This window comes from Anser brachyrhynchus, assembly GCF_964034855.1.
Source record: "Anser brachyrhynchus genome assembly, chromosome: 2".
Lineage (NCBI taxonomy): Eukaryota > Metazoa > Chordata > Aves > Anseriformes > Anatidae > Anser > Anser brachyrhynchus.
Window position 1 is genome coordinate 151,951,965 of NC_137695.1, and position 25,212 is coordinate 151,977,176.

Consider the following 25,212-nt stretch of genomic DNA (forward strand, 5'->3'; position numbering starts at 1 on the left):
AAAAAAAAAAACTGTCCCTGCTGCGTCCCTCCCCCCTCCCCTCCCAGTAAAAAAAAAAACAAAAAAACAGAACAGTAACTACAAAAAAAAAATCAGAAAAAAAGAGGCTTTCCTTTAAAAGTCATAAGGAAGTTGTGTGGAGCTATAAAAGGAAAAGATACATACCCACCACTCTTGGTCCTCTTCACCAGTTACAATAATTACTTCTCCTTCAACAAATGTGAGCTCATCATCGTTATCTGCCTGGCAGTCATAAATGGTCTTCACTCGCCTAACCTTGTTCTTTCCCTAAAAATACAGCGAAGTTTTAGATGAAAGACATGACGAACAGCGAAAATATATCGTATGAGTTATACCTTCCAGTTATTCTCTATTTTATGAAAATGTGAAGCCCACCAAATTTCCTTCTCTGCAATTAGGGCATGAAAATCTAAAAACTACGATTCAACGAAAAAAAAAAGAAAAAAAGGAAGATACCTACACAGGTCTAGGTTGTCTTAAGATTCAGAACTCCCAAGAGACTTTTATATCTAGTGCACTGCGTAAGTATCCTACACATCTTCCATCAAAGCTTAAATACAGTCATTACATTCTTCCAATGCACAACCACCCTCTTTCTCCTACATCACATACATAACTAAAAAAGCAAAACAGAAAATGAAATCCAATCTCCTCTGAACATTACAACAGTGGTACAGACTGAGGAAAATGCTGCCTTTAAATCCCAGTATTCCTTCCAATTTGGGGTTTGGGTCTAGCAGGAAAATACAGTATCCTCTGACTTCAGACCTGCTTATAGGATTGAATCTGGAAATTATTTCTGAATGGGTTTTGATCAGAATGTTAGTGATTTCTTATTAAAAAGAATCATAATTTCAGATGGCAGCATTATTTTGTGATGATAGTTCACAATAGATTTTCTCACAGTTCCCCTATTCTGAGTCCAAGTATTTTCTAGGTCATACTTTGCTGCATGCTGCTAATTCATATGAAAAAGCCTGAGCCACGGACTCCTCCCTGAACATATGTTTCCCATGGCAGGAAAAATGCTTTAAATTATTTCCAAATAGACTAAGTAAGCAATGTGAACAGAAATATGCTGCTACTTTATATTCACAGAAATATGCTGCTGCTTTATAGTCCTGTGTTTTTATACCCACACTTCTTCAAAAACTGCAGTTCCTCTTTGAACAGAAGTAGTCAGATAACAAGAATGCAAAAAACAAGAACAGCAGAAGGAGATGAGAAGCAGGAGGGCTACGAAGAAAAAGTCAGCAGGTTTAGAGGAATTTGAGCCAAAAGTAACTTCACAGAGGAAATTTCCTAGGGAGTTCTCTCTTTGCTGTTACCTACCCATTTGGAATACCTCTGCGTTTTGGCAAAAAAAAAAACCAAAAAATGCGTGCAGTTCAACAGCAGAACAGGCGCACAGCGAGCAGCACTCACACTGAAGTTATAGAAAAATAACAATTACATATGTAAGGGGTGATGCAGTGAACACAACATAAGACCAGGAAAAATGTACTCTTGAGACAAATGAACAGAAATACCTTAGGTGAAATTCACATGAGATCAAAGGAAAGTTTTTTTGTCCTTTTCTTCCCCCCCAGCAAGGATTTGCTGCAGCAAGAAGTTACTTCGAAAAAACACTTACTTTTTTTTTTTTTTAAATAAATTCAGGTAATTTGAACAGAAATCTTAACTATCACAAGGGACTGAAATTCAATATTAATGGATATTTGGAGCCCGTCCCAGCTTTCAACTCCAGAGAAGCTTTGCAAACTAAGAACAGCTCCAATCAATGCTCACTGGATGAAGGGAAACAACTACTTTTGACAGATAAAAATTGTATCATTCAGCAAGGAGACTGCAGGAAGTTTTATTCCTCTAACCTTAGAGGACTGTGTGCAACTCTGCGTGCAAGAACACAAGAAAAATGCCTGAAGTTGCTCCTGGTTCTTTTTGTTTAGTACTACAGACGACATTTTAATATTTTATTACTTTCACCTAGAAGAGCAGTAGAAGGAAGAATTCAAGCCTGAGGTGGTATTAATCTCGAGAAGGTTTACGAAAGGATGGATATGAAGAAAGTGTATGTTTTCCAGAATAGAGACTGGGGCACTGGTGTGTGAAAAAAAAAAAAAAAAGAAAGTAATTCCAGGACATGTAATTTGCAACTTTAAACAAAAACACGCAAAAATCACAACTCTGTATCCAAATATTAGTACCTATTCAGGAACACATTTCTTCTGTTCAAGACCAAATATTAATCAGCTGCTGTGGTCATTAAATAATCTCTTTATGTTCTTATTTACACTCAACAATTGTTTAAAAAGCATTTTTTTCTCTGTAAAACACGTACACAAGTGTTCAATGTTATTTTACAAGCATTCAGAATAGGCTTAGTTTCTCAAAAAATATCATTTTAAAATCCTTACGTATTATCAGTATTGGCATTTCTACCTAATAATTTTGAACAACTGGTTTTCTAAAACTTCCCAAAACCAATTTTTGCTCCTCTATTTGGTAGCTAAGCAGGCAAAATCAAGACTGAAGTACCCACACGTACTCGTGGCTGTTCTCACAGGTCTTAATGTTGCACTGTCATGTAGTATTTCATCAGTTTATGCTGAGAGGAAATAGCGACAGGTTGAAAGTGCAAGCAAAACACATTTAAGATGAACTCTTGCACATTATTGCTGGAGGAAAAAGAAGCGCAGTGGACAAGAAAGATATATGTGCGTACACAATGCTGAGCAGAAGAGTGGAAAGTAATTATCATGGATCCATCAGCATTTTGATCACTCCAAAAGAGAGGAACCATTTGATGTGCTGAACATATGAAAACAGCTGAATTTGGAGGACACTGAATTTTTACTCCTGATGTTTCTGCGTAAAATAGGGGGAGAGTTTAAAAAAACACAAGTCCCAAAACCTAATCCACTGTCTGCTGTCATTCCCTCTATTAGAAGGGGAAAATGGCTGAGAACGACCAGTGTCATTTGCTTCCTTCTATTCAAAAGCACATAAACAAACAAATCATAGTTGCAGACACCTTTTGATCAGATCCCTGTACTTTTTATTTTTCATCTAATCTCCAGAGTGATCAGGAAGCCCCAGCACCGTCTTCCTCAGTTCATTCAGATAGGAAGTTGCAGACAAGTCAAGCACAGCAGCCAGGCAGAATGATGGCCCTACACAAAGTGTTCTTTCTCAACCAAGCACACGAAGGGAGAAACTCACCCTCTGCTTTCACTACCAGAACGGAAGTCACATTTCCTTTCACATAAGTGCTTTGCATAGCCAATTTGACAAGCAAAACCAGCTCCTTTTTTGATGTATTCTTAATGATGAAAATCTTGAGAGCACTCTGAGTTTCATAAAACGATTTCAATATACATATGCATGAAAAAAAGCCTCTGTTGGATGGAAATTGCACTTGCTAGCAAGATGAATAGCAAGATGAACTGGGGATTGGGCAAGGAGACTTGGAACCTAGTTACAGCCCCAGCTCCGTTATGGCACACCATCCAGCCGTGTCTATTTTAGAAACTGAGCAATATATCTGAACCTCTGTTAACCTTGTAAGTACACCTACATCAAATATTCATGACAGGAACATTCACAAATTTGTCACAGTTTACCTGTAATTTACTTACTTTTTTTTTTTTTTTTAACCTACTGATTAATATCAGTCAGCACTGATAGGTGCTAATATCCTTTTTTAACAGTTACAAAAATCAAATACATACATATTCCGGTAATCTACAAAGCAGTCAGCAGAGAAACCCAATTAACTAAGAAGTATGACTTGCACAGATAGACATGCCCAAGCTCCCTAGTAAATCTTAATACATTAGCATGCTCCCAAGACTACCGTTTTATATTACTAGTATTTGCTTCAGCATGCAAGAGGCCTTGTAAACCCCAAGGATTTGCTGAAGCTGCTTGGAAGTACAAAAAAACACCTCATTCCCCGTCCCAGCCCGTAACTTTACCAGCTTTGTGTGCTTAGCTCAAGGGCTTTCTTTTTTGCACAGATACTCCTATGGTAACTTCAAAGCCCTGCAAGGGAAAATTTAACTAGCTGGAATAATACCTACCAGATTTATTTTCCTGGGAAGTGGCACAGGGGTTTCTGGCAAGGTATGCGTTATGTCATTAGACTCTTCAGATGCTTGCTTTTGGACGGTGTCTCTAGATTGTACATTTGGAGAAAGATCTAAGGAGTGAGATTTTTGATTCGCCTCCGAGGGCTGAGGCTTTGGTGATGCTTCTCCACCTTGAGTTTTAGCCAACAGCTCTCCAAGCTGAGGTTTTGGAGGAAGGTCCTTCATTTGCGGCTTTGGAGGTAAGTCTCCAAGTTGCGGTTTTGGTGGCAAATCTCCCAGCTGAGGCTTTGGGGGTAGTTCTCCAGGCTTTGGGGGTAAATCTCCTACTTGAGGTTTCTGAGTTAGTTCCAGAGGCAGAGGCTTTGGGGGCAAATCTCCAGGTTGTGGTTTCTGTGGTATATCGATGGACAGTGAGGGCTTAAACATTTCCGCGTGCTGATTGGATTTATCTATTGAAAGATGATGACTGGTTTCTATTTTTCTTAGTGCCACTAAAACAAAAGAAGAATGTTTATTCACAATCTCATTTAAATATTACAGAACTGAGGCGCTTATCAAAACTGTAACGGTATAATGACCATATGTTCACCGAGTTCTGATAACTACCCGTATGTCCTCCTAGTCTGCGACAAATGCAAGACAATGCGACTTCACTTAACCCCCTTTCGCTGAGGACAATGCCAGGTCTCATTTCATTGCTCCTACTGGAGGCCAGGCGTGCTTAACCCAACAGCTACTAGGCGTCAATTTATAGATTAACCACTTGTGCTGAAATAAGGTGATTGGTCTTTAGACCTGAACAAAGATACTGAACATAAAAAAAAGATGCATTTTGCAAATAAGTCTATCAACCCACTGATGTGGCTGCAATGAAAATTCTCTTTAATGCCAACTATTCATACATACAATTGAACTTCACACACAAAAAAAAGATCAAGTCTCAGGATTACTGCCTGTAAAATCTTAAGGAAGAGAGCAAGTGACTGTGTGTACATCCTAAACAACAAACTGTAATATAGATTTTCAAACTAAAACCAAAGTGGATGATTTTAAATGTGTACAATTTACTGAAGAGGAGAAATTCTACAATAATGTATTTTGCAGATTTTATGAAAAGAAAATGAAAATAGCTTTTCCTCGGAGTAATGCACTGATTCTACTGCTTACTCCCTTAAGAAAAATTCTAATTGTATAATGCTACTTGACTAAAATCTACCTTAAAAACTTAAAGTGAAAACAACAAAAAGTCCCCAAGCCAAACAACCTTGTATTAAAGGAGATGCAAGGGAAAATGAGAGAAAAAAAAAAAGTTGTGATCCGTAACTAAAGTAACAAATTTTGACTAGAAGAAATCATTTTATATTGTATTCAGCATTGGTTTATTGTATCGTACCAGCCAAAAAAGGTGGTATGAAATCTTAGTGAGAAAGCAACACCGCTCACTTTGGATATCACCTACTACAAAGAACCTTTTCATGCTGTTTTATGGTTATTTATACCAAAAGAGCAAAAATTTGCATAATTTCCATGGAGAAATTGAATAGCTATTATCAGAAGCCTCAATTTAAGAAACTACTAGACTTAACTAGTAAGAAACATACGAGCACTGATCATCCACATTGGTTTGAGACTTAAATAACACAAAACACTGACACTAGCCCTTATCAAAGTGCTTTGATTGAGCCTATATTAAATTTTCACCTGTAATCATCTATATCATTTTAAATCAAAGAAATGTTGACTTCATTACTAGTCATATTCTATCATACCATTTAGTGTCTCTTTCAAAAGATGATGTAATATCATAATTATCATTTAATAATTTCACATTTGCATTTTCTGTTGAAGTGATTTGTGCTCTATAGTTCAGCCATCTAGTTTTAAAAGTTTGGACAGGCAGTATTCACTGCCTGATCTTCAGGCTCTATAATCTTGAGTAATCATCCACCCATACACACATAATGTATTCTTGATGGATTCTGTATTATGAGGAAGTAGGAGGTAGGCCCGCTTACTATTTTATAGTCTGATGCAGAAGTGCAAAAACCCTTTGAACTCATAAGGCAGGTTTTATTTAAAGAGGATAAAAAATATTTCTAAAAAGAAAAAGACCATAACGTGTTGACTGGGATGACGGTCTCAGCGAGTTTGTCACTGATATATATACGTATATAACTGAGCACATAAGAGTACCTGATTCCTTTCCAAGTAGTTAAAAGGACAACAATCCTGTTTGCCAAAACATGGCAATGGACACACTCGTTTCAAAGATATTAAGGAATTGGACATATGGATATTTGGTAGAATAAAGAATTCAACAATAACAGTGGCCAAAGATGAAAAAAGGAGTGCTGAGAGAGGTTATCCACCCAGATACTCAAAAAGTGGTTGCATATGGCATTGAACAACCTGCTCTCTTGTCAAAAAGTTCATAGAATTGTAGAATCACTCAGGTTGGAAAGGACCTCTAAGACGATCTATAGTACTAGTTTAGTTTTTAAGTTGTCCCTGCTCTGAGTGGGGGATTGGACCAGATGACCTCCTGAGGTCTCTTTCAGCTTCTATTATTTTTGATTTTATTTTTTTCCTTCTTTCACTACGTTTTATAGATCTAACTAAATTTTAGTTTAATAAAAACATTCCCGATCTCCGAAACCTTTTCAGTTTTGGTAAAGTTCCATGGTTTGTGGTGTTTTAGCAATAAAACTTTTGCTGAAAAGACCAATATATTTAAAACAAGCACGTACTCTCATACACATTTAAGAGAGAATTATGAGAATACCCACAAAAAAAACCCTCTTACCTTTCTGAGGTAGTTTGGGAAGAACTCTAGGGCCAAGTGCAGTCTTTGCAGTCCCAGTGCTAAATCAACAGATGTGAATTATTAGTGCCATTGTTATAAAGTGTACTTCTTCTATCCTGTTTTTTTCCTCTACACAACCATAATTTAGAAAAATCCACTTTTTTTTTTGTATAACCAATTTGTCATCTTCTCTGTGCAACAATCCCAAAACTCAAAGCGCTGTTAAGAATGGACTGCTTTTTTAAACAGAGAAAGGGACACACAAACACCACTCAGCTCTAATGCTACAGGCAGATTTACTCTATAAACAAAATGTGCAAAAATGTACTCTGAAAATGGATGAAGCTGAACGACCAGCTCAGTGGGGAGATCCTGAACTTTAAAGAAACTTCAGTCTTTCAATATTAAAATAACTATATTGACTCATTCAAACTATCGTCTGTCCTTTATGTCAGCGGTTTGAAGTTTTCCAGGACTGAGTCTATGCCTTGCACGAGTGTAACTGCACACAGTGTTTCTGCTACTCAAGTACTGGTAGGTGAGGGAAAGCAACACCCTACATTGTCAACTTCTGTTACAGCCGTGTTAGCTACTCATAATGGTAAGCAACAACACAAGCAGGACAGTTGGGAGTATTTTAATCACAGTACAAAAATCTGAGCTGGTTGCATATTATTAAAACTTTCCATCTATGCTTTCTTTCTGCTCTGGACCTTTTTTTTTTTTTTTTTTTACCCCCAGAATTAACAACAGGGGGGCTCAAATTTGCAAGCATGGCTTCTGATGGCAAAAATTATTATAAACTTCAACAAAAAAGAATCACAGTCCTTCCAACAAAAACATACCTTACTCATTTTTATAGAAGAGGACTGGAAAAAAAATTACACAAATCTGTGCATGTATTTATATGTTTTTTAGAACTATTCTTACACCAGAGAGTAAGAAACACAAAGATGATGTTTATAAGACCACCACATCTTGACTAGCAGATTGGAATTTTCATTTTTCATGTGGTCAATTTACACATCAATCACAGACACTGAACGATACTTCCGTAACTTGCTGTCAGCAGCCAGGTCTACCTATGTCACAGGTAGCTCTCCTTGAGACACATACTACACTATCTTAGGACACTGAACCCTATGAGGCTTTGAAAATATCAGTTACAAGTACGTATAAATAAATGGTTGTGATTCCTTTTGCTTTCTATACTCAATTAGGAAGAGGCTCCCCAGAAGACCTACTTTTTTATTTCGTTTTAAAACAAACAATGCATTAAAATGAACTCTGATCTTTAAGGAAATAAGCCATTTGTTGAAAATGTTTCACCCCTGATCCAAACACAACAGTGACACCTGTTTCCTCAAACAAGCAATCTTATAAAATACTTACTTCCTTAACTCAATTTAATCCTAAACTACCATCTGGCTTGGCACCAGATAAACCCTGCCGTAAAATGGAAAATAATCTGACAGGTTGTTCTGCTTTCCTGAAGTTACAATTCTGATGAGGTTTGTGCCTTTGGACTCCACCTTTCTGAACGTTTTGCTAAGGTAACTCCACTGCTTCACATCTGGAGGATCTTTAAGCACAGATGGTGAGGTAATAGCTAGATCTGCCTCTTCATGACGTGTTTAGGTTGATTCCAATTTCCTTCCCCAAAAAAATATTAAAAAAGAGAGCCAAGGCATGAAAACAATCGATCAATAAATAAAAATCAGTATCATTTCAGAATAATTACTCAAACAAGGGAGGGGGGTGACGAGCTCGTCAGAATACATTCAACAAAGCAGAGTCTTCTGCTGCATCAGCAGCCTTGATCCCAGTACTACTTGTCTCTGAGGGTAACTTTTGAAAATGAGTGCAACGGAACACTAAAGCTTAATTTCCTAGCTTTAAAAGCTAAAATACATCATGACATAAAACTGTAAGAGCCAAACTCAACCTTCAGCATATAATTCCCTATATGTTACCTAATATACCTATATATTACCTATAATTACCTAGGCCTTTGACTAATACCATCAAGCACTGTCTCATGCTTTTACCCTCACCTTACACATATCGAGTATGGCACCAGCTTTTTGTGATGCAGAACATCACCGCTTTTTCTTTGAATACCACATGACACCTGGATGCATTCAGCAAACACAGCAAGTCAGCTGTGCTACCAAGAACACATCCACAGCCTGTCCAGGCAAGGCAGATCACAGACTGAGGATGTCCAGAAGCTCCATCTGCACATCTCCTGCGATTTGCATGATGTTACACATCTATCTCCATGCCCTGATCACACACATTTGTGGCCAGAGAAGGACTCCATCATCCTGCTTGAGGCACGTGTTTATTACCACTACCATGCTTTGAACCTAAGGACTCTGGAATTGCAACACAGATGAAGTAACAAATGGTGACAGGACTATGTGGCTCTCCTTACTAGTCCAGCTATTGACAAAGACACTTTTAACTAGTGGCCAGATGAACAGTTTGTGTTCCTACAGACTTGTGTGTCAGCACGTAAGCCCGGCAGAAAGGAAGACAGTTAACCCGGAGGACTGAAACGACTCCTCTCCGCTACAGAGCTAACTTCTGTGTCTACCTACATCAAGAGTAACACTGTGAAACGTTTTGTTTTTCCACAGCTGCAGGCATGAGACCTCACATTAAAGTAGGTAACATGAAATGCCAGGAGACATGAAAATAAAACTTATGTCCCGCTGGACCGCAATCTGAGGCAACATTCCCTAGCTCAGGCCTCGCTTCTGCAGGAGCAACAGGCAGATCTGCTGGTACAAGTTGTTCTGTCCATCCTGTTCAAAGGGTGAATTGTGTATGGACAGCCACGAACGAAGCGTAGGAGGCTCGATGAAGCCAAAGTATTTGTATGGAAGTAATGCATGCAGAAAACTAATGAAGAAACATAGCTAGGATTTTACTTCATATGAAAAACTTTTTTTTTTTTTCCCCTAATTCACAGATTAGGTAAGTTTTCATCTTCCCTCTCATATAGAGATGTTTACCTTGACTGCTGAGACATCCCCTCAAACTTATTTGCAGCCTTAGTTGAAGGTGGGCCCAAATCATTACCTGAGGCGAAAAAAAACAATTACAAAAATGAACATTAGGAAAACTGAAATATGATCAGCAGAGGGTGCAACTTAAAGCAAAGTCCACAGTCTTTCAAGTATGCTCTATACAACGTCTGAAGATTTTAAAGATCAGTCTTTGCTAACAATTTAGCAACTGAAAAAGCTACAGGGACCTCAATAATCCAATCTGACCTTTCATATAACACATTTCAGAATTCACTGCTAGCTCACATCTGCTGTCAAGGGAAGACTGAATTACATTGCTGAGTTGATGCTGTAAGGCATTTGCTTTGAATATTGTGTTTCAATTTTCTCTGAAAAGGAGATACTGCAGGCCAGTATCCAAATATATTTATGGCAGATGTTTACATTTTGAATTATAAGGCAAACCGTTATAAAAATCAACACAAATTTGATTTTATTCACAAAATATCAACTCTCTAAGGGTTGGTATTTTATAGTACAGAGTCATTAAATCATCAAAGGCTATTCTTTAAGCCTTGTTACCATAAACTGAGCGTTAACTCTTGGTAAAGACAAGATCCTGGGTATATTCAATTATATCAAAAGGTAGCAAAACCCAACCCCAAGTGCTTCTCAGCTCCTTCAACAGAAAGCTTTTCTTTCATTAATCATCATCCAACTACTTTTAGTGCCTTTTTCGTTCCCCCTTCTCTCTTCTGTTACAGCGTATCTCAACAGTCTTAAAGCCAACTTCAAAAGCATTACATCTATTTCAGAGACAAAATTTACTAGAGTGGCATTTAATGATCCGAGAATGCAAAATACTTCCTATGCAAGAGAATGACATACCTTGCTAGACGCCATTCTTAGTGCATGGAAGTCTAAATGAAACAGCAGAGAAGCCTGAGCCTCCCTAAAAATTTTTGTTTATATAAAAAATGGAGAAGTACAAAACATTTTTAAGACTAAAAACAAACTAAGCCTTTCACGTATAGATCCTATGGAAAACAAAAATATCTCATGGTTGCTATGGAAATCCAGCATCACCTAAAAGACATTTCTGGAACATATGCAAATAGTAACTTAACTTGCTTAGACATAAGCTAAGGATTGTTCTGCTTGAAGCCTCAGTTAATGTACACACTTGACAAAAGCTGAAATGCAAAATTACAAGAAATATAGCAACACAGAAAAGGAGCTTCTGAAAGGGAAAGCAGTGAGCATCTTACAACAGTCTTACACCAAAGCCACAAAGGCTCGTATCTACAAGGGCCTTCCTCTTTTATAAACACATAACTTAATACTTGCTTCAAATCCAAATGGACTTTGAAACAAGTTTTGTGCAGTTCTCAGCTAAGAAAAGGAGGAGAAAATGCTCCTTTTCCATCCACTGAAATTTAGTCTACATAGCACAGGCAGAAAAGAGACAGAAGAAGCAACGTTCCACTACCAAAAAGTTCAACTCCACTCTTGCACCTTCCTGTATTTTTGTGTCCTTCAACAGTTACCTGGTATTTTTAAAGAAAAGTTGGCACTAACTTAGCATCGGCTCCCACCACACCTTTCATTCTGCTAGCGTTACTTTATGTAATATTCTAGTGTATGGTATTCTAGGAGTTGATTTGGACTTAAAAATTAAAAAATAAAAATAAAAATCTTTAAAGTCCAAGCTCTTCCAATGTCTTGACTGCCTCTGCAATAGTAGCAGACTACTGTAGGAAAAATTTTTCCGTATCCCAGATGTCTGAAAAAGTAGATAATCAACAAGATTGCCATTTTGTACTCCTTGAGAAAAAGGCTTCACTTTTCATTGGACTCCATATTTCACTTCATATTAAATCCTAGATCAAGTCAGATAATATTCTACACGTGAGCACTACAGGATTTAACACATGTAACTCAATTTGCTGGGGGAAGAAAAAGTGCTTTTATGATATTAATTTTGTGTTTACATGCGAATAGAAAGAGGACACTCCTAAGATACAAGTAGTGTATGGATGACCCCCTTATATAAGTAGTAGATTCCAGCTCAAAAGTTTATGGATTTATGGAAATCCTGCCAGCAAGACTAAAATTATAGAAAATTACATAGGCTTAAGATTGATAGCTACCGGGAGAAGTTGATGGCACAGAGAAACATTTATTGCAGAGAGGAAGAATTTGAGTAGAATGGAAAATAATTTCTAAAAAGCCTGTGTCAGAAAGGTATCCTGTTAAAAAAAAAAAAAAAGTGCTGTTTCTGTATAACTTCTGGTTATACAGAAGGTAGAAGGACGCAAACCTATCAGCATTTGCATACAGACAACATCACAAAATCTGAAAACATAAGACAACACATCCCACCAGTTAGGCACGAACACTGTACAGGAGAGACTTGACAGAGAGCCCCAGGCAATGAGCTGTTGTTCTAGGAATCAGGTGAACTGCACAGACCCACCGGGGGGCATCTGCCCCAAAACTGAGATCCACCCAGAGCAATCAGCTGCTCAGGGCAGCGGCAGGGGTGAGCAAACAGGTGCAGAGAAGATGCAGCAGATGAGAGGGATGGGGTGAAGCAGCCTGGGAAGCTAAGGGTAAAGAGAGGGAGGCAGCAGAGGAGACCGAGCTGGGCCCCAAGGAAGCGTGGAATATTTTCACTTTTCTCAAGTGAGACTCAGATACAGAAGCCTGGAAGCTACAGTGCCCGAAGACAGAACTCTTGATTTATTTGAGCTGACGTTACATACAGCTGCGATCATTGGAAAGCAAGCACCAGGTGAAAGAAACCAAAGATCATATATCATCCAGCACAAAGGTTTTCCCCTGCCCTTTTTGTTTTGCAGTTCGAAACTCACCCCAAGGAATTGGGCCCTTATTCTGGGGTCCATGAGGTAGTGGGCTTGGTGGGTCAGAGAGGGTTCTTTTGTGTCCTGGGGGTGGGGGAGGTGGCCTCTTCTTGGAAAGAGTGGAGCTGCCACTAGAGGTTTGAGTGCTTAGAGGGAGGGTTGAAGGTGGGCCTGCAAGATAACAAACAACCTTCTTACAAATACATGTGCATAAACAGCAAAGCAGCACCGAAAAAAATCACAGTCAGACCACAGTGAAGTGCAGCAAAGGACTAAAATCAAAAGATGAGCCATGCCAAAACACCGTTTGGATTAAACGACATTCACCGCATTTGTAACCAGGTTAGCTGTGGGAAGATAAGCAACTTGACAATAAAACAACACGCATACTCATGTTTGAAAATACAGGATTAATCGCTCCAGGATTTCTAATTTTAGGTATTGTTTAAAAAAGATCTTAAAATTAAAGATTGATTAAAGCAATTGGGGTTTCACTTACTATTTACTCGTATCAGAACAAAATAGCATCCTAGATGTTCTATTGCGTGGCTAGTATTTTTTTTTGTTGTTGGTTTTTACCTCCTCTCTCTAGGGCACGCTATATCAACTCTCTAATAAATTGAAGGGGGGAGGAAGGGTAGAGAAATGTATCTTCAAATTTTCTTTGCTTTGCATTTTGAAATAAACCAATATTTGTTTTCTATAGTTATTTCTCATTTTTTTCTTTCTTATACACATTCTTAGAGCAATGCAAACTTTTGTATGCTGTATATATAAAATATATATCAGAAAGACCTTTTTATCAGGTTGAGATTAGATAGTTACATTTGCTTAGAGCACCTTACACAGTCACCTAAACCCTGCATTTCCCCCAGATCAATGTTGGCACAACTATTATTCAACACAGTATGTTCTACATGACACAGGAACAGATACTACTTAAAAGAAAAAGTAACCGCAGGGGAAGATGAGAGTTCTCCCTATTCAACTTCACCATTCACCTTCAAAACGTCTTTAACAAGGAACTGAAGGAAGCAGGCAGCGAGGAGACAACTGCTCAAGTCAGCTGTCATTACTGCCAAAACAAATTATTTGTGACACTTATCTAATTTAGTTCTACATTAGTTTAGATTAGCTTAAAGTTCATTTATTTTTTAATCTTCTCAACTAATAACATTTCCCTGCAGTCACGATCTTGCAGTAAGTTCTGCATGCAAGAGAGCTTTGTTATCACAGACTGTGGATAAATGCAGAAGACTGACCAGATAGCCTTAAAAGCCAAGTTTATTTATATCTGAAATTTCACGTCTGTCATCGCATGTTTTTAGCACTATAAAATCAGCTTATTTCTGAAAACGCAGCTTATCTGAACAGCGTTTGAGTCAAGGCTTTCATTTTGTTCATAGGCACGTACCCTTAACCTGCACACAGAACTGGATTTGCATCTTTAAAAAGAGTTGCCTAATCTCTATAGGTAGACAGAAAACATACTGAAGTCTGCATTCCTTCCCAAATATGTATCATAAAATTATTAAAATTTTAGCAAAGATTATTCTTCATTAGGTGAAATACTGAACATTGAAAAAGTAGCTTCAATTACCCCACAAACATGTGCACGTTTGCCAAGTATTTTCAGCTGGTGACCTCTCTCTTTCTTCTTAACCTCAAAGAAAAGGTGAACAAGACTGCCCCTAATGATCCTGTCTCTTCTCTTCCAGATTCAAGGCCTTTCACTGCTCAGCAGAATCCCTCAACCACCACCCCAGCAGGTATTTTGGACCTGGCTTTTTATTACTTACTCTTTTGAGTCAAATTATGCATCCAACTCGGATATTCTATGATCCTATGATTTCACGGTTGTTCCTCTCTATTTAATTTACTCCCAAGTTCCCAAAATAATTAACTGACAAGCAGCAAATGTAAATGCAAATTCATGATTGTTCTCCAATTTGTATGCTCTTTTTATTTTTTTCTCTGACCTTAAGTTATTTAAGAATGCAAACTAATTTAAAGCATGCATTTAAATGTTTCTCACATAAAAAAAAAATACTGTACTGAAATCTGACAAGCAGTTACATACTTTCAAAATGTCTGCAAGTGGCACTGGCTAGTAATCCATCGATTCTAGCATGCCACCACCTGGTGTCCTGTGGTGGGAACTACACTACAGCCTCACCGCTCAGTGCTAGTCTTTCCCCTCCCTGCTGCAAACTACAAATAGCGCAAACTTTGCTCAAAGAGAGAGAAAAAGTGGAGGAAATGCATTGCGGTTGCTTTGCACAGTTATTTATTACAATAAAAACCATCGGAATTGAAATAAACTTTGTAGTTATTGCCAACAAAATGAAGATTTTTTCACTGTAACAGTAACATTTAGTAGGGTTAAAAGCTTTTTCACTATGTTTATAAAGAAATATTTTATACTTCGCACTAGTAATACGTCTCCAGACATCAAAGCTTAAAAACATCCTCCCCTCGTAGCTTTAAAGAGTTCACACTGTATACAGCAATTACAGGAAAATGTGTTAAGCTATTAAAAACGGGACATCTTATGTTTTCAGAGTCCTAGCGTATGTTCCTATATTAATTTCACAGGTGAATAAATAACTTAGAAGTCATACACTAATGATTAGATGGTTGAAACACCACTTACTTTCAAATAAACAGTAAACAAAGGAAAACTTCAAATGTCTTTTCAGAAAAAGGTGCAAAGTCACACGATGTTTTGCATAAAGCAAACATGGGAAATGTTCTCAAATCTAAATCAGTTTGTGGAAACAGCTGATGGAATAATAAAGACATCTGATACTGTACTGTTTGTAAAATTATAAAATATTTCATATTACATAAAGAAAACCTCAAAAAAAAAGTTACTTTTTAAAATTAGCCCTGTGTAAGTAATAATCAGAGCAGTTGCTTTTCTAGATCAAAGGTATTTTGTGATTCTAGCCAGGCAGCAAGTAAGCCAACCATTTCTTCTCCACACTCATTATAACGATGTTTTCTCACATAATTGTGAATTTCACGTTTCACAAAAAACATCTTCCTCCCAAAGGCCAAAAAAAATAAAGAACCCTCCTGACCTTTAATTTTGCTTCCATTGGGCTCTCCCCTTCAGTGAGCTGGGCAGTTGCTTTCAGAACAAAGTACAAGCTATTGGCAACTTATGACTTTTATCCATTACAAGAACCAGATTCACGTGTGAACAGACCATATAATCTTAAATATTGTACTACAGGAAATAACTGGAAAGAAGTCTGCAATTCATAGTGCACTGCGCTTCAGCTTTTGTGCCGTTAGTATATTATCTATTAATTCGTGTACTGGTGAAAACATGCAAAGCTGTTACCATCCACTTAAGAAATGGTGGGTTTATAGTGTAAAAACCTCACATTTCTATACATTTTTTTACCACTTAATGAGAGATATGGAAGAACCAGTATTCCAGTTAATGGTAGAACAGGTACTGAAAAGGAAAGTAAGTTTATATTAAAAATTGTATTTTCATTAACAAATGTTGGTATTTTTATTTTTCAAGTTCTAATGATTGACACTTTTTGCATAGATATAACTAATAGCCTTAACTTTATCTTACTTTAGACCATAATTAAAGAAATCGATCCCAGTGGCTGCAAACAAGAAAGCTAGAAATACAAATTGATTCAATATTAGCATCTGAAGAACATTCCAAAACCAATGCTAGAACCCATCCTGTTAAAAAAAAGTGCCAAAATTTATATGAAACTACGCAGTTTGTGTTGCTGCACAAATATAACTAGAAGAAAACCAACACTTGTCAGTTAGCCCACCCTTCCTATTATGGTACTAAAAAATGCAAAATTGGACTGGGATAACTATTATTGGCCTTTTTTTTAATACATATTTTTGTAAATGTGTTGTGTATTTTGGTTAAGTCTTTATATGCAAGAGAACTGTAGAATCTTGACAGCACTCAAAAGAAACAGAAGAAACTGAATGACTTCAAAAGTTGAAGTAAGATTATTTCTTTAAGAAAGATTAAATATAACCATACAACGGATAATGTTAAAATTCTAGACAAAGAAACTGTTATTACACTTCCCAGTCACTTGTAATCCAGAAGGTTTATTTAAATAGAAAGGTATAGAGAAGGGCCAGTATAATGAACGAACAACTTGAACAAATTAAATTACTCTATTAGAAAATTAAAATTAAGATATTAAAATACTCTATTAGAAAACAAAAGAAGTATTAGATTTGCTTAGTCTAACAAAACAAAAACAGAGACCTGCATGTTGTCTTTCCAGGTAGCAGCACCCTAATACGGGCACCAGTGACAGAAAAATCACTGAAGGTAAACAATAATGTTGGTACACGAACAAAGTAATTTCCTGGGCTTCGGAAGATTTCTAATCTTATGAGCAATGCAGTCAGGCAACTTGCAGAAGTCTCTACTAAACGCAAATGAGTTAATTTGTTTAGAAACAGAGCTTGATCAAGGAAAACAGCAGATTATCTGACATGGTAGCTGCAGTTCAGTGGGCTGGAACCAGAGGTGTCCTCTGGTTTGATGTACCTTGTATCAGACCTCCAAGAGAGTGTAAATGCTTCAAAGCTTGCAAATTTCAAGATCCAAACTTCTTGACATGAAATTGATCCCTGACCTCCATACTCACCCCACACGAGAGAAACAGGGAGGACCACTGAAGACCAATTAACTTCCGTTTAAAATTAAGGAAACCTGGCTTAGGTTGCCTAACCCTTCTACAAAACCATTAATGTTGCCCTCGCTTTGGATTTGCAATTAGGGTTCTGCAAGTGTTTATTTAGCTATTGTGCTGATTCGTGCACCTACTTGAAGACATAATGCAGACGTAAGCTGGAAAGTTTAATGAAAAATATGATTTTTCAAACAGTTACTGATCAGCGACTTGACTGTCAAGACAACTAAGCTGAACCTGAATAAGGTTAAACCAACTACTGGAAAAGGCATAACCATGGTGGCTTATGTAGCTACTGTACTCATTCCGCATTCTTTATTCTCTTAAGATTAATTAAATCCATAGCAGAACGTGTGAAAAGTAAGATGCATCCATAAACGAGCTGCTTTAGTGTAGAGTACATTGGCTTAGCCAACATTCATTATCAATTAAGGCTCACTCATCCTCCTTTCCACAGGTACAGCTGATACGCAGGCACATCTGCTGTGCTGCTGCTGCTGCAGGAGCCTTCACTTCAACACTGACAGCAAACGCCTAAGGAGCAGTGAAAGCAATCATTCTGTCTCTCTGCTTTGTGAATGTAAATAAATCCAATGACAAATAATCTTGGCTCCATTAGTTTTATGATTTTTTTTAAAGAGTTATCAAACTAGAAAATCTGGATTTACATTACAATGCTGTATGGATAAACTTAAAAAAAAAATCCCCATATACACATACTCCAACAATTTTACTTCCATCCGTACAATTTTAGTGACGAATCAAACTATTTTTTAGACATCATATCCACTAAAAAACGTGGGCAAGAGTGGTGTGCATTACAGAAATTGCTTTAAACTTACCTTCTTTCCCCAACACAAAGTTCAGACTTGATGGCTTCCACTCCACTGTGATACCTCACCAAACACCATGGAACCTTGCTACCAATGAACTTCACTGGCGAATGAAGCCAGCTTACAGAGGGCTAAAGGGAGGTGGTTTTGTTTAAATAGACAACTTGGAAAGATTTATCATCTGTATATCCCAAAGGATATCAGACATTATGAAACTTTTAAAACCTCTCCTTTCTAGAACACGGATCTCTCCAGCTATCCACCCCCTACAGACTGTCTCCATGCCCTAGCAGCGTCCCATGGTATCTGCTGGTGCCTCGCAGCAGAACAGGGACAAATATTAGTTTACATGTGGGGATAGAAGGTAAGTTTAAATTCAGTTATAGATCCCACATAGTAAAATACAATAAGGTTTTCTTATAACCTTAAAATCAAATAAGAAAAAGTTCATTTCAGCTACCTAACAAAAACAGATTTGATAATTGAACTTGTATGCTTAACTTTGATGTAAGGGATACGCTCTGTTACTAGTAATCAAAAACCCATCAGATTAAATTCTAAAGGACTATTTTTTCCCTTTAGAAACGAAATTTTGAAACGGTCTGATACAATTAAGATGTGTCATCAGTGTCTTATGAAGCGTAGACACCCTGATTTTTGTCTCTTGTAAGCAATGTGTTTGTGGAGTGCGTGTTTTTGGTGGTGGGGGTAGATAAGGTGTTGCACAATCAGTAATGAACCTCAAGTGCACCTGCAATGACATCACTAGAATTAACTCTTCCACACAGATCAATGTTCTTCGTATTTACCATTTCGTTCGCCTGTCCTTTTGAGTCTTTAAGTTATTCCTGTAAACATACAGTGCAGATCTAGGTATTTAATGGGTATTTCTAAAAACTGATTAAATACTTTATGATGTTATTCAATAGAAGTCAACCCCCAAAAAACAGCATTACTCACAGTCTGAAATTTTGGCATATCTGAAGCAGAGAAGACCAGTGACTTTAACTTAACAATAGATCCAACCAGCCCATCCCTCAAGACTTACACTGTGAATCTGGCACTTTCCACTTGGATGTAGCATTTAACATCACTATTATCATTAGAAGGCAATGGGTCTCTATTTTGTGATATCATGTTATATCGTTGCAATATGAATAAGGACTTCTTTTGTATACTCCGTGACATGAAAACACAAAAGAATTCAAATTGTCATTTTTTCATTTGATTTTATTTTTAGCTTCAGTGTTGTGTTGATCCACTCATCTGGCAAACAGTTTGCAGAAACACCTAGGAAAATGCTTATCATTTCTGAAACTTGATTATATACTTGGAATGAAATATGCAGGCAAATATTCCCCTTCCTGGAAAAAAGACAATTTTCTGAATACATCCATATTAGAGCTATAATGCTAAAGCAATTATGTTCTTTATAATCCATTGAAGCTGACAACATACTAAATACGTATACTAAGTACAGACATATGCAAGACGAGCTCCTTAACCTTCTGAAGGAAACGAGATTCACGATCAGTCAGGATTCCAACTCTTGTAACTTTTATAATGACAAAAAAAAAAAGTTATTCTGGGTCAGACTGAAGTAACAGCTATGCCAATATCCTGTGTCTGGCAATGGCCACTCAGTCAGTAGCAGTCATTAGACAGAGAGCATAAAAAAAAAAGTGGGGTGGGAAGGCAGCGGAAAGGTTATAAACTTGTAATGCCAACAGGAAGCTCAGCACAGTGAAGTCACAAGCAGTACAAGTGAGTCCCCAAATGAAACTGATATAAAGAAGTTCAGATTATGAAATCTTATGTGAAAACAAGTATGCCCTGGCAAAATTGCTTTGTCTTTTAATGGAAAACAAGCCTGTATAAAAAGCAGAGCCAAGGGATTCTGAAGTTGCCAGTATGTGACAAAGTTTGATGGTGGAACAGTAGTTCTGAAGCCCAGCATCTGAATTGTATAAAAACCGACATCTGATGTCAAACAACTCTGTTCTGTCCTTTTTACTCCTTCACTTTTCTGTGAGAGCTTTTCACCATTATTTCTGAGAACAAAGTTGACTACAAGTTATGAAAAGAAATATGAATTTACAGCAGTGCTAACAGAAGAGGCACTACCACTGAAGACTTAAACTACGTTGAAGCCTTCATAACAACCAGTTCTCTCTAACAAGTCTACTACAGAAGCACAATTCAGTTATTCCTAAATTAAGAAAATAAAAAGATTTTTTTTTCTCCCTAAAGCTAGATTTGCATAAATTATTGAACAACCCCTTCTGCATTTCCTCTAACTTTGAAATTTATACTTATCTACAGATAGAATCATAGAATGACTTGGGTTGGAAGGGACCTTAAAGACCAGCCAGTTCTAAACCCCCTTTCCATAGGCAGGGACACCTCCCACCAGACCAAGGTTGCCCAAAGCCCCATCCAGCCTGGCCTTGAACACCCCCAGGGACGGGGCACCCACAGATTCTCTGGGCAGCCTGTGCCAGTGCCTCACCGCCCTCTGAGTGAAGAATTTCTTCCTTACATAGATAGGTAGGTTACAGAACCACTGTCTACTCTTGCAGTTGTAGTAAGTCTCATTAAAGTTCTCTTCCCTTTCAAGTACTACCAAAAATGTCTCTATTATTAATCACAGGAGAAAAAGCATCTCGCCCATTTTGAGTGAAATGTAGATTGCAAAAACAACCTGTAGCACAAGTCCTCCTTATGGGTAATTCTACAAAACCTTCTTGCCCTCTGCCAGAGGCTACACAGCACATCATCCTATAGCACTACAAAACAGCAACCTTCTACTAAAAGACCCATATTCTTGTTAACAAAACTGGTTTAGAATGTTTCTCCAAAATATAAGAATAATTTCTACATAAAATGAATCAACTTCTATTTAGCAAATTATTTTATTATTACAACACACATGAATGAATGAAAGATGAACGAGTCCATCCATCACAAAGTGCCCCTTTGATTTTGAGAACATGCATTGAACCATATGAAAACATCAACATAGTAAGAAAACTATGCTACATCTTGAAAAATTGTAATGTATTTGATTAAAGGAAGGACAACTGTGGAAAAATTACTGCTTCCAAACAGTTTCAGGACAGACTTACCTTTGCCAGCATTTCTAGGAGGAAGAGGAGGAGCATCTGCAGTTGGAGAAGTGGGTGAATCTGTGCTTGTAGAAGCAAAAATCTGATTGGTAAAAGCTCCATAGGAGAGTCTTTGTTTGTCTCTAGGAGTGCTAAATCCAGGAAGAGTCATTTTGTCTTGGGGGGAAATACTCGAAGAGTGACAAAAACTTTGGGGTCTTGGAGATCTCTCTTTTTTTATAGGACTAGGCTGTAAACAGAAAGACAAATATATTATACAGGTGTCTAAATACTAGATATAGTTCATATGTTCGGGAAAGAATAAAACAGAACATATTCTAGCGGACACAAATATAACTTTATTGTACAAATAACCCCACGTTCCTTTCTTTCTCAGGATCAAACCTAAAAGATCCTTTCCTCTGTAACTGATAATTAAAGATTGTAGCATCAAGAAATCAATACACAAAGTTAGATTTATTACTAAAGCAGTAAATATACAATATACTAAATAATACACTAATAAAACCTAGTAGTTTTCAGAACGTAAGAGTAATTGTCAGTTCAAATAGTACTTTACTCAGACCAGACAGTTAACCACAAAGATCAACAACACCCATTAATACTATTTAAAATTAAATAACCATTCCTGACACATGAGATTTGTCTACTGAACCAGCACTACATTCAGTGGTATGACTCATGTTTTAAGTGTATATAACTGTTCTTAACAGCTGCAAACAGAGCTACACAATCTGCTTCATTCTAGCTCTGGTTCAGGCAGGTTTATTACCTCCAGTATAGCATTAGTCATCCTCCTGAGGATCCTTGCACAGATGATCATTTTGTTCTCTACTGTCCTTGAGGATATGTAAATTATTTGGGTTTCTGAATTTTTCAGTCCCAAATGCGTTTAACTTTATTATCTGTGAAATTTCTTTCTACAGCACCCATGTAAAATATGAGAGATGTATTCCCATTTACTACAGAAACAGAGCACAGAGTAATTAACTCACTTGCTAAAGTAGGACATTGAAGCTAAGTTTTGACATCTTCTCAGATGGCAATTATCCTATGCCCTCAAGTTTTGTCTTTCCATTACTTCTTTTTTAATCAGGAATAAATTGCACAGCACAGTTTTTGAAAAAATACATAAAGTTACTGATTCAACAATTAGGGTTTTTTTTGTTAACTTATGGAAGAAATAAGTATGTGAGCTGCGGATTTCCTTCAGCTAAAAATGTAAAACCTAGAATTCAGAAGGGAATAGTGACCACAAAGTAATCTATGTTTACTGATTTGTGTTCTCTTGTATGTCTTGTCAAAACAAAACTTCTGAACCTCAAGCCTAAAATAACTAGGTTGACGAAGTGTATTTAAAAAGCACTCTGTCAGTCTTTAAGCAGACCTTAAAACTAGCTTCTCTCCACACCCCCACAATATCTGTAAGGGAAAAAAAAAGTTAAAATGGGTCTCAAGTTTTCATTCATTTCCACAACATGGAAACACTATCAGCTTTTTACAAAGCTGTATCAGTAACTAATGTTTACCTTATCATCTAAGTCATCATCACTTTCATCAATTTCTTCCTGCCGAAGATTCCATTCATACTCTACGTGGACATGTGGATTTAGCTTTCCTGCCTTAGCTTGAGAAAGCTGAAAAATAGTTCATATTAGAATACTTGCTCTTCCTTCAGTGTCAATGAAGTCAGCTTTGTAATAGCAAGCAATTAATGGAAATATTTAGTTTTAACATTTCAGAGACACTACAAAGAAAATTTCAATCAAGGCAATCACACAAACCTCCTCCATTTATTTGAGGTACTGAAGAACTGCTAAAATCCGTAAAAGGAGGATTTTATCAAAATGTGTAGAAGTTATCATGTTTGACAAGCATTTGAAAAGATGGTATGGAGAAAACATACGTGCACAAAAGCAGTATGCATCTGGAGACTTCCTTTCCGAAACAGAAGGGCAAAAACTGTTTATAAATTCTGGTACCTAAAACTACTGCCCCCACAAAATCACAATCCTTATGTTGGAATCACAGCGAAGGTACCTATCCTCATTTAAGTATTCAAATGTTCTTTACCTTCTCCTCACTGGGATCAGGCCAATTCCTCTACTCTGCCAGTCCAAACAATGTATTCACATTCTTTAAAAATCTACTGCTACTTCAGCGATCAGGAAAATAAAATGCAGTTCATGGTTATACTATAAATCTTCAGAAGTAAATTCATTGATTTCCCATCATTATTTATTCCTTCACATGCTTTGAAATGCAGGCTACTTCGAACAGCTTCGGTTGTAAAGGACCTTCAAGACCATCTAGCTCCAATCCCATGCCATGGACAGGGATGCCACCCACCAGATCAGGTTGCCCAAAGCCCCATCCAGCCTGGCCTTGAACACCTCCAGGGATGGGGCATCCACAGCTTCTCTGGGCAGCCTGTGCCAGTGCCTCACCACCCTTACAGTGAAGAATTTCCACCTAACCTCTAATCTAAATCTCCCCTCTTTTAGTTTAAAACCATTCCCCCTTGTCCCGTCATTATCTGACTGAGCAGAAAGTTGTTCTCCGTCTTTTTTATGAGCCCCCTTTAAGTACCTGAAAAGCTGCAATTAGGTCCCCCCCGAACCTTTTCTCCTCCAGGCTGGACAGCCCCAGTTCTTTCAGCCCGTCTCCATAGGAGAGGTGCTCCAGCCCTCTGATCAGCTTCATGGCCTTTCTCTGGACTAGTTCTAACAGCTCCACATCCTCCTTGTGCTGGGGGCCCCAGACCTGGACGCAGGGCTCCAGGTGAGGCCTCACGAGGGCAGAGCAGAGGGGCACAATCCCCTCCCTCCCCGGCTGGCCACCCCTCTGTTGATGCAGCCCAGGACGCAGTTTGGCCTGCTGGGCCGCAAGCACGCAGCTTGCAGAGCTTGGTACTGACTGATTCGGGAGAGGCTGTAACCAAACAAGATCTTTTCTAAATAAAATTTGCAAGAGAATGTATTTACAATCTCTCATGCAGTATTAGTAATTATCAATAAGTAACTAATTTAGTTGAAATTTAATGTAATTACAGTTAAGACTCCAAGCAACAGAAATTAGCTCAGTAGATCTATTATTTTGCAAGCATTTAGATATTTCATCTTTTGTTTTTGCCCATGGCAAACAAGATGCTCACTCATTTCTGTTTCACTCCTACCCTCATCTCATTGTTACTTCTGAGAAAAATGCTGATAATTTTTCTCTTCAAGAATGGAAGACACGGAAATAATTAAAAGAAGCAGAGCATTTACACTAACTATAATAGACTGAGGTATTTGCAGAATTTCAATTACAATAATCAAAGCAATTATTTGCCAGATAAGTTCACTGATAAAATCCATTTTTTTGTGTTTCTTCTTTAATACAATCAGCTACTTCACGTTAATGGCAGACATTACTTTATTAAGTATATATTGCAAAGAAAAAAATCCATTCCAACTGGATGTTGTCGAGTAGATCTGTTTTTCAGCTGCTGGAACACTCGAAACACTGGAAACTGCTTACAGCAGACATGGGAGTACTTGAGATGTCAGCAAGAGTACCACCTGATAAACCACAGGAAAACGTGGACTTGCATCCCCAGAAGTATAAAAGAAGACTGAATTGTGAAGGACAAGCTTTCTTGATTGTGTAATAACTAATACATGACAAGAGCCTTTCATTGTCAAATGAGAGGTATTAAGTTCACTAGCTGCAGAGAACAAATAAATATCCTCCTTAGATTGTCAAAACAAGGCAGAAAA

The 25,212-nt window shown here is 37.5% G+C and overlaps 1 protein-coding gene across 5 annotated transcripts in view; it reads right to left on the reverse strand.

The window, feature by feature from the left end:
• Window positions 1-25,212, reverse strand: part of ASAP1 (ArfGAP with SH3 domain, ankyrin repeat and PH domain 1) — a 146,896-nt gene that overhangs the window by 4,534 nt on the left and 117,150 nt on the right. For 4 of the 5 annotated variants that reach the window (XM_080578073.1, XM_080578076.1, XM_080578074.1 and 1 more), the window contains 7 exons: window positions 22,981-23,088; window positions 21,452-21,680; window positions 12,803-12,964; window positions 9,936-10,002; window positions 6,916-6,974; window positions 4,104-4,603; window positions 166-288 (listed from right to left, as the gene is read on the reverse strand). In XM_080578073.1, coding sequence (XP_080434199.1) covers window positions 166-288; window positions 4,104-4,603; window positions 6,916-6,974; window positions 9,936-10,002; window positions 12,803-12,964; window positions 21,452-21,680; window positions 22,981-23,088 — 1,248 coding nt within the window. The remainder of the gene's footprint in view (window positions 1-165; window positions 289-4,103; window positions 4,604-6,915; window positions 6,975-9,935; window positions 10,003-12,802; window positions 12,965-21,451; window positions 21,681-22,980; window positions 23,089-25,212) is intronic. The other variant, XM_080578077.1, reaches the window with a different exon arrangement.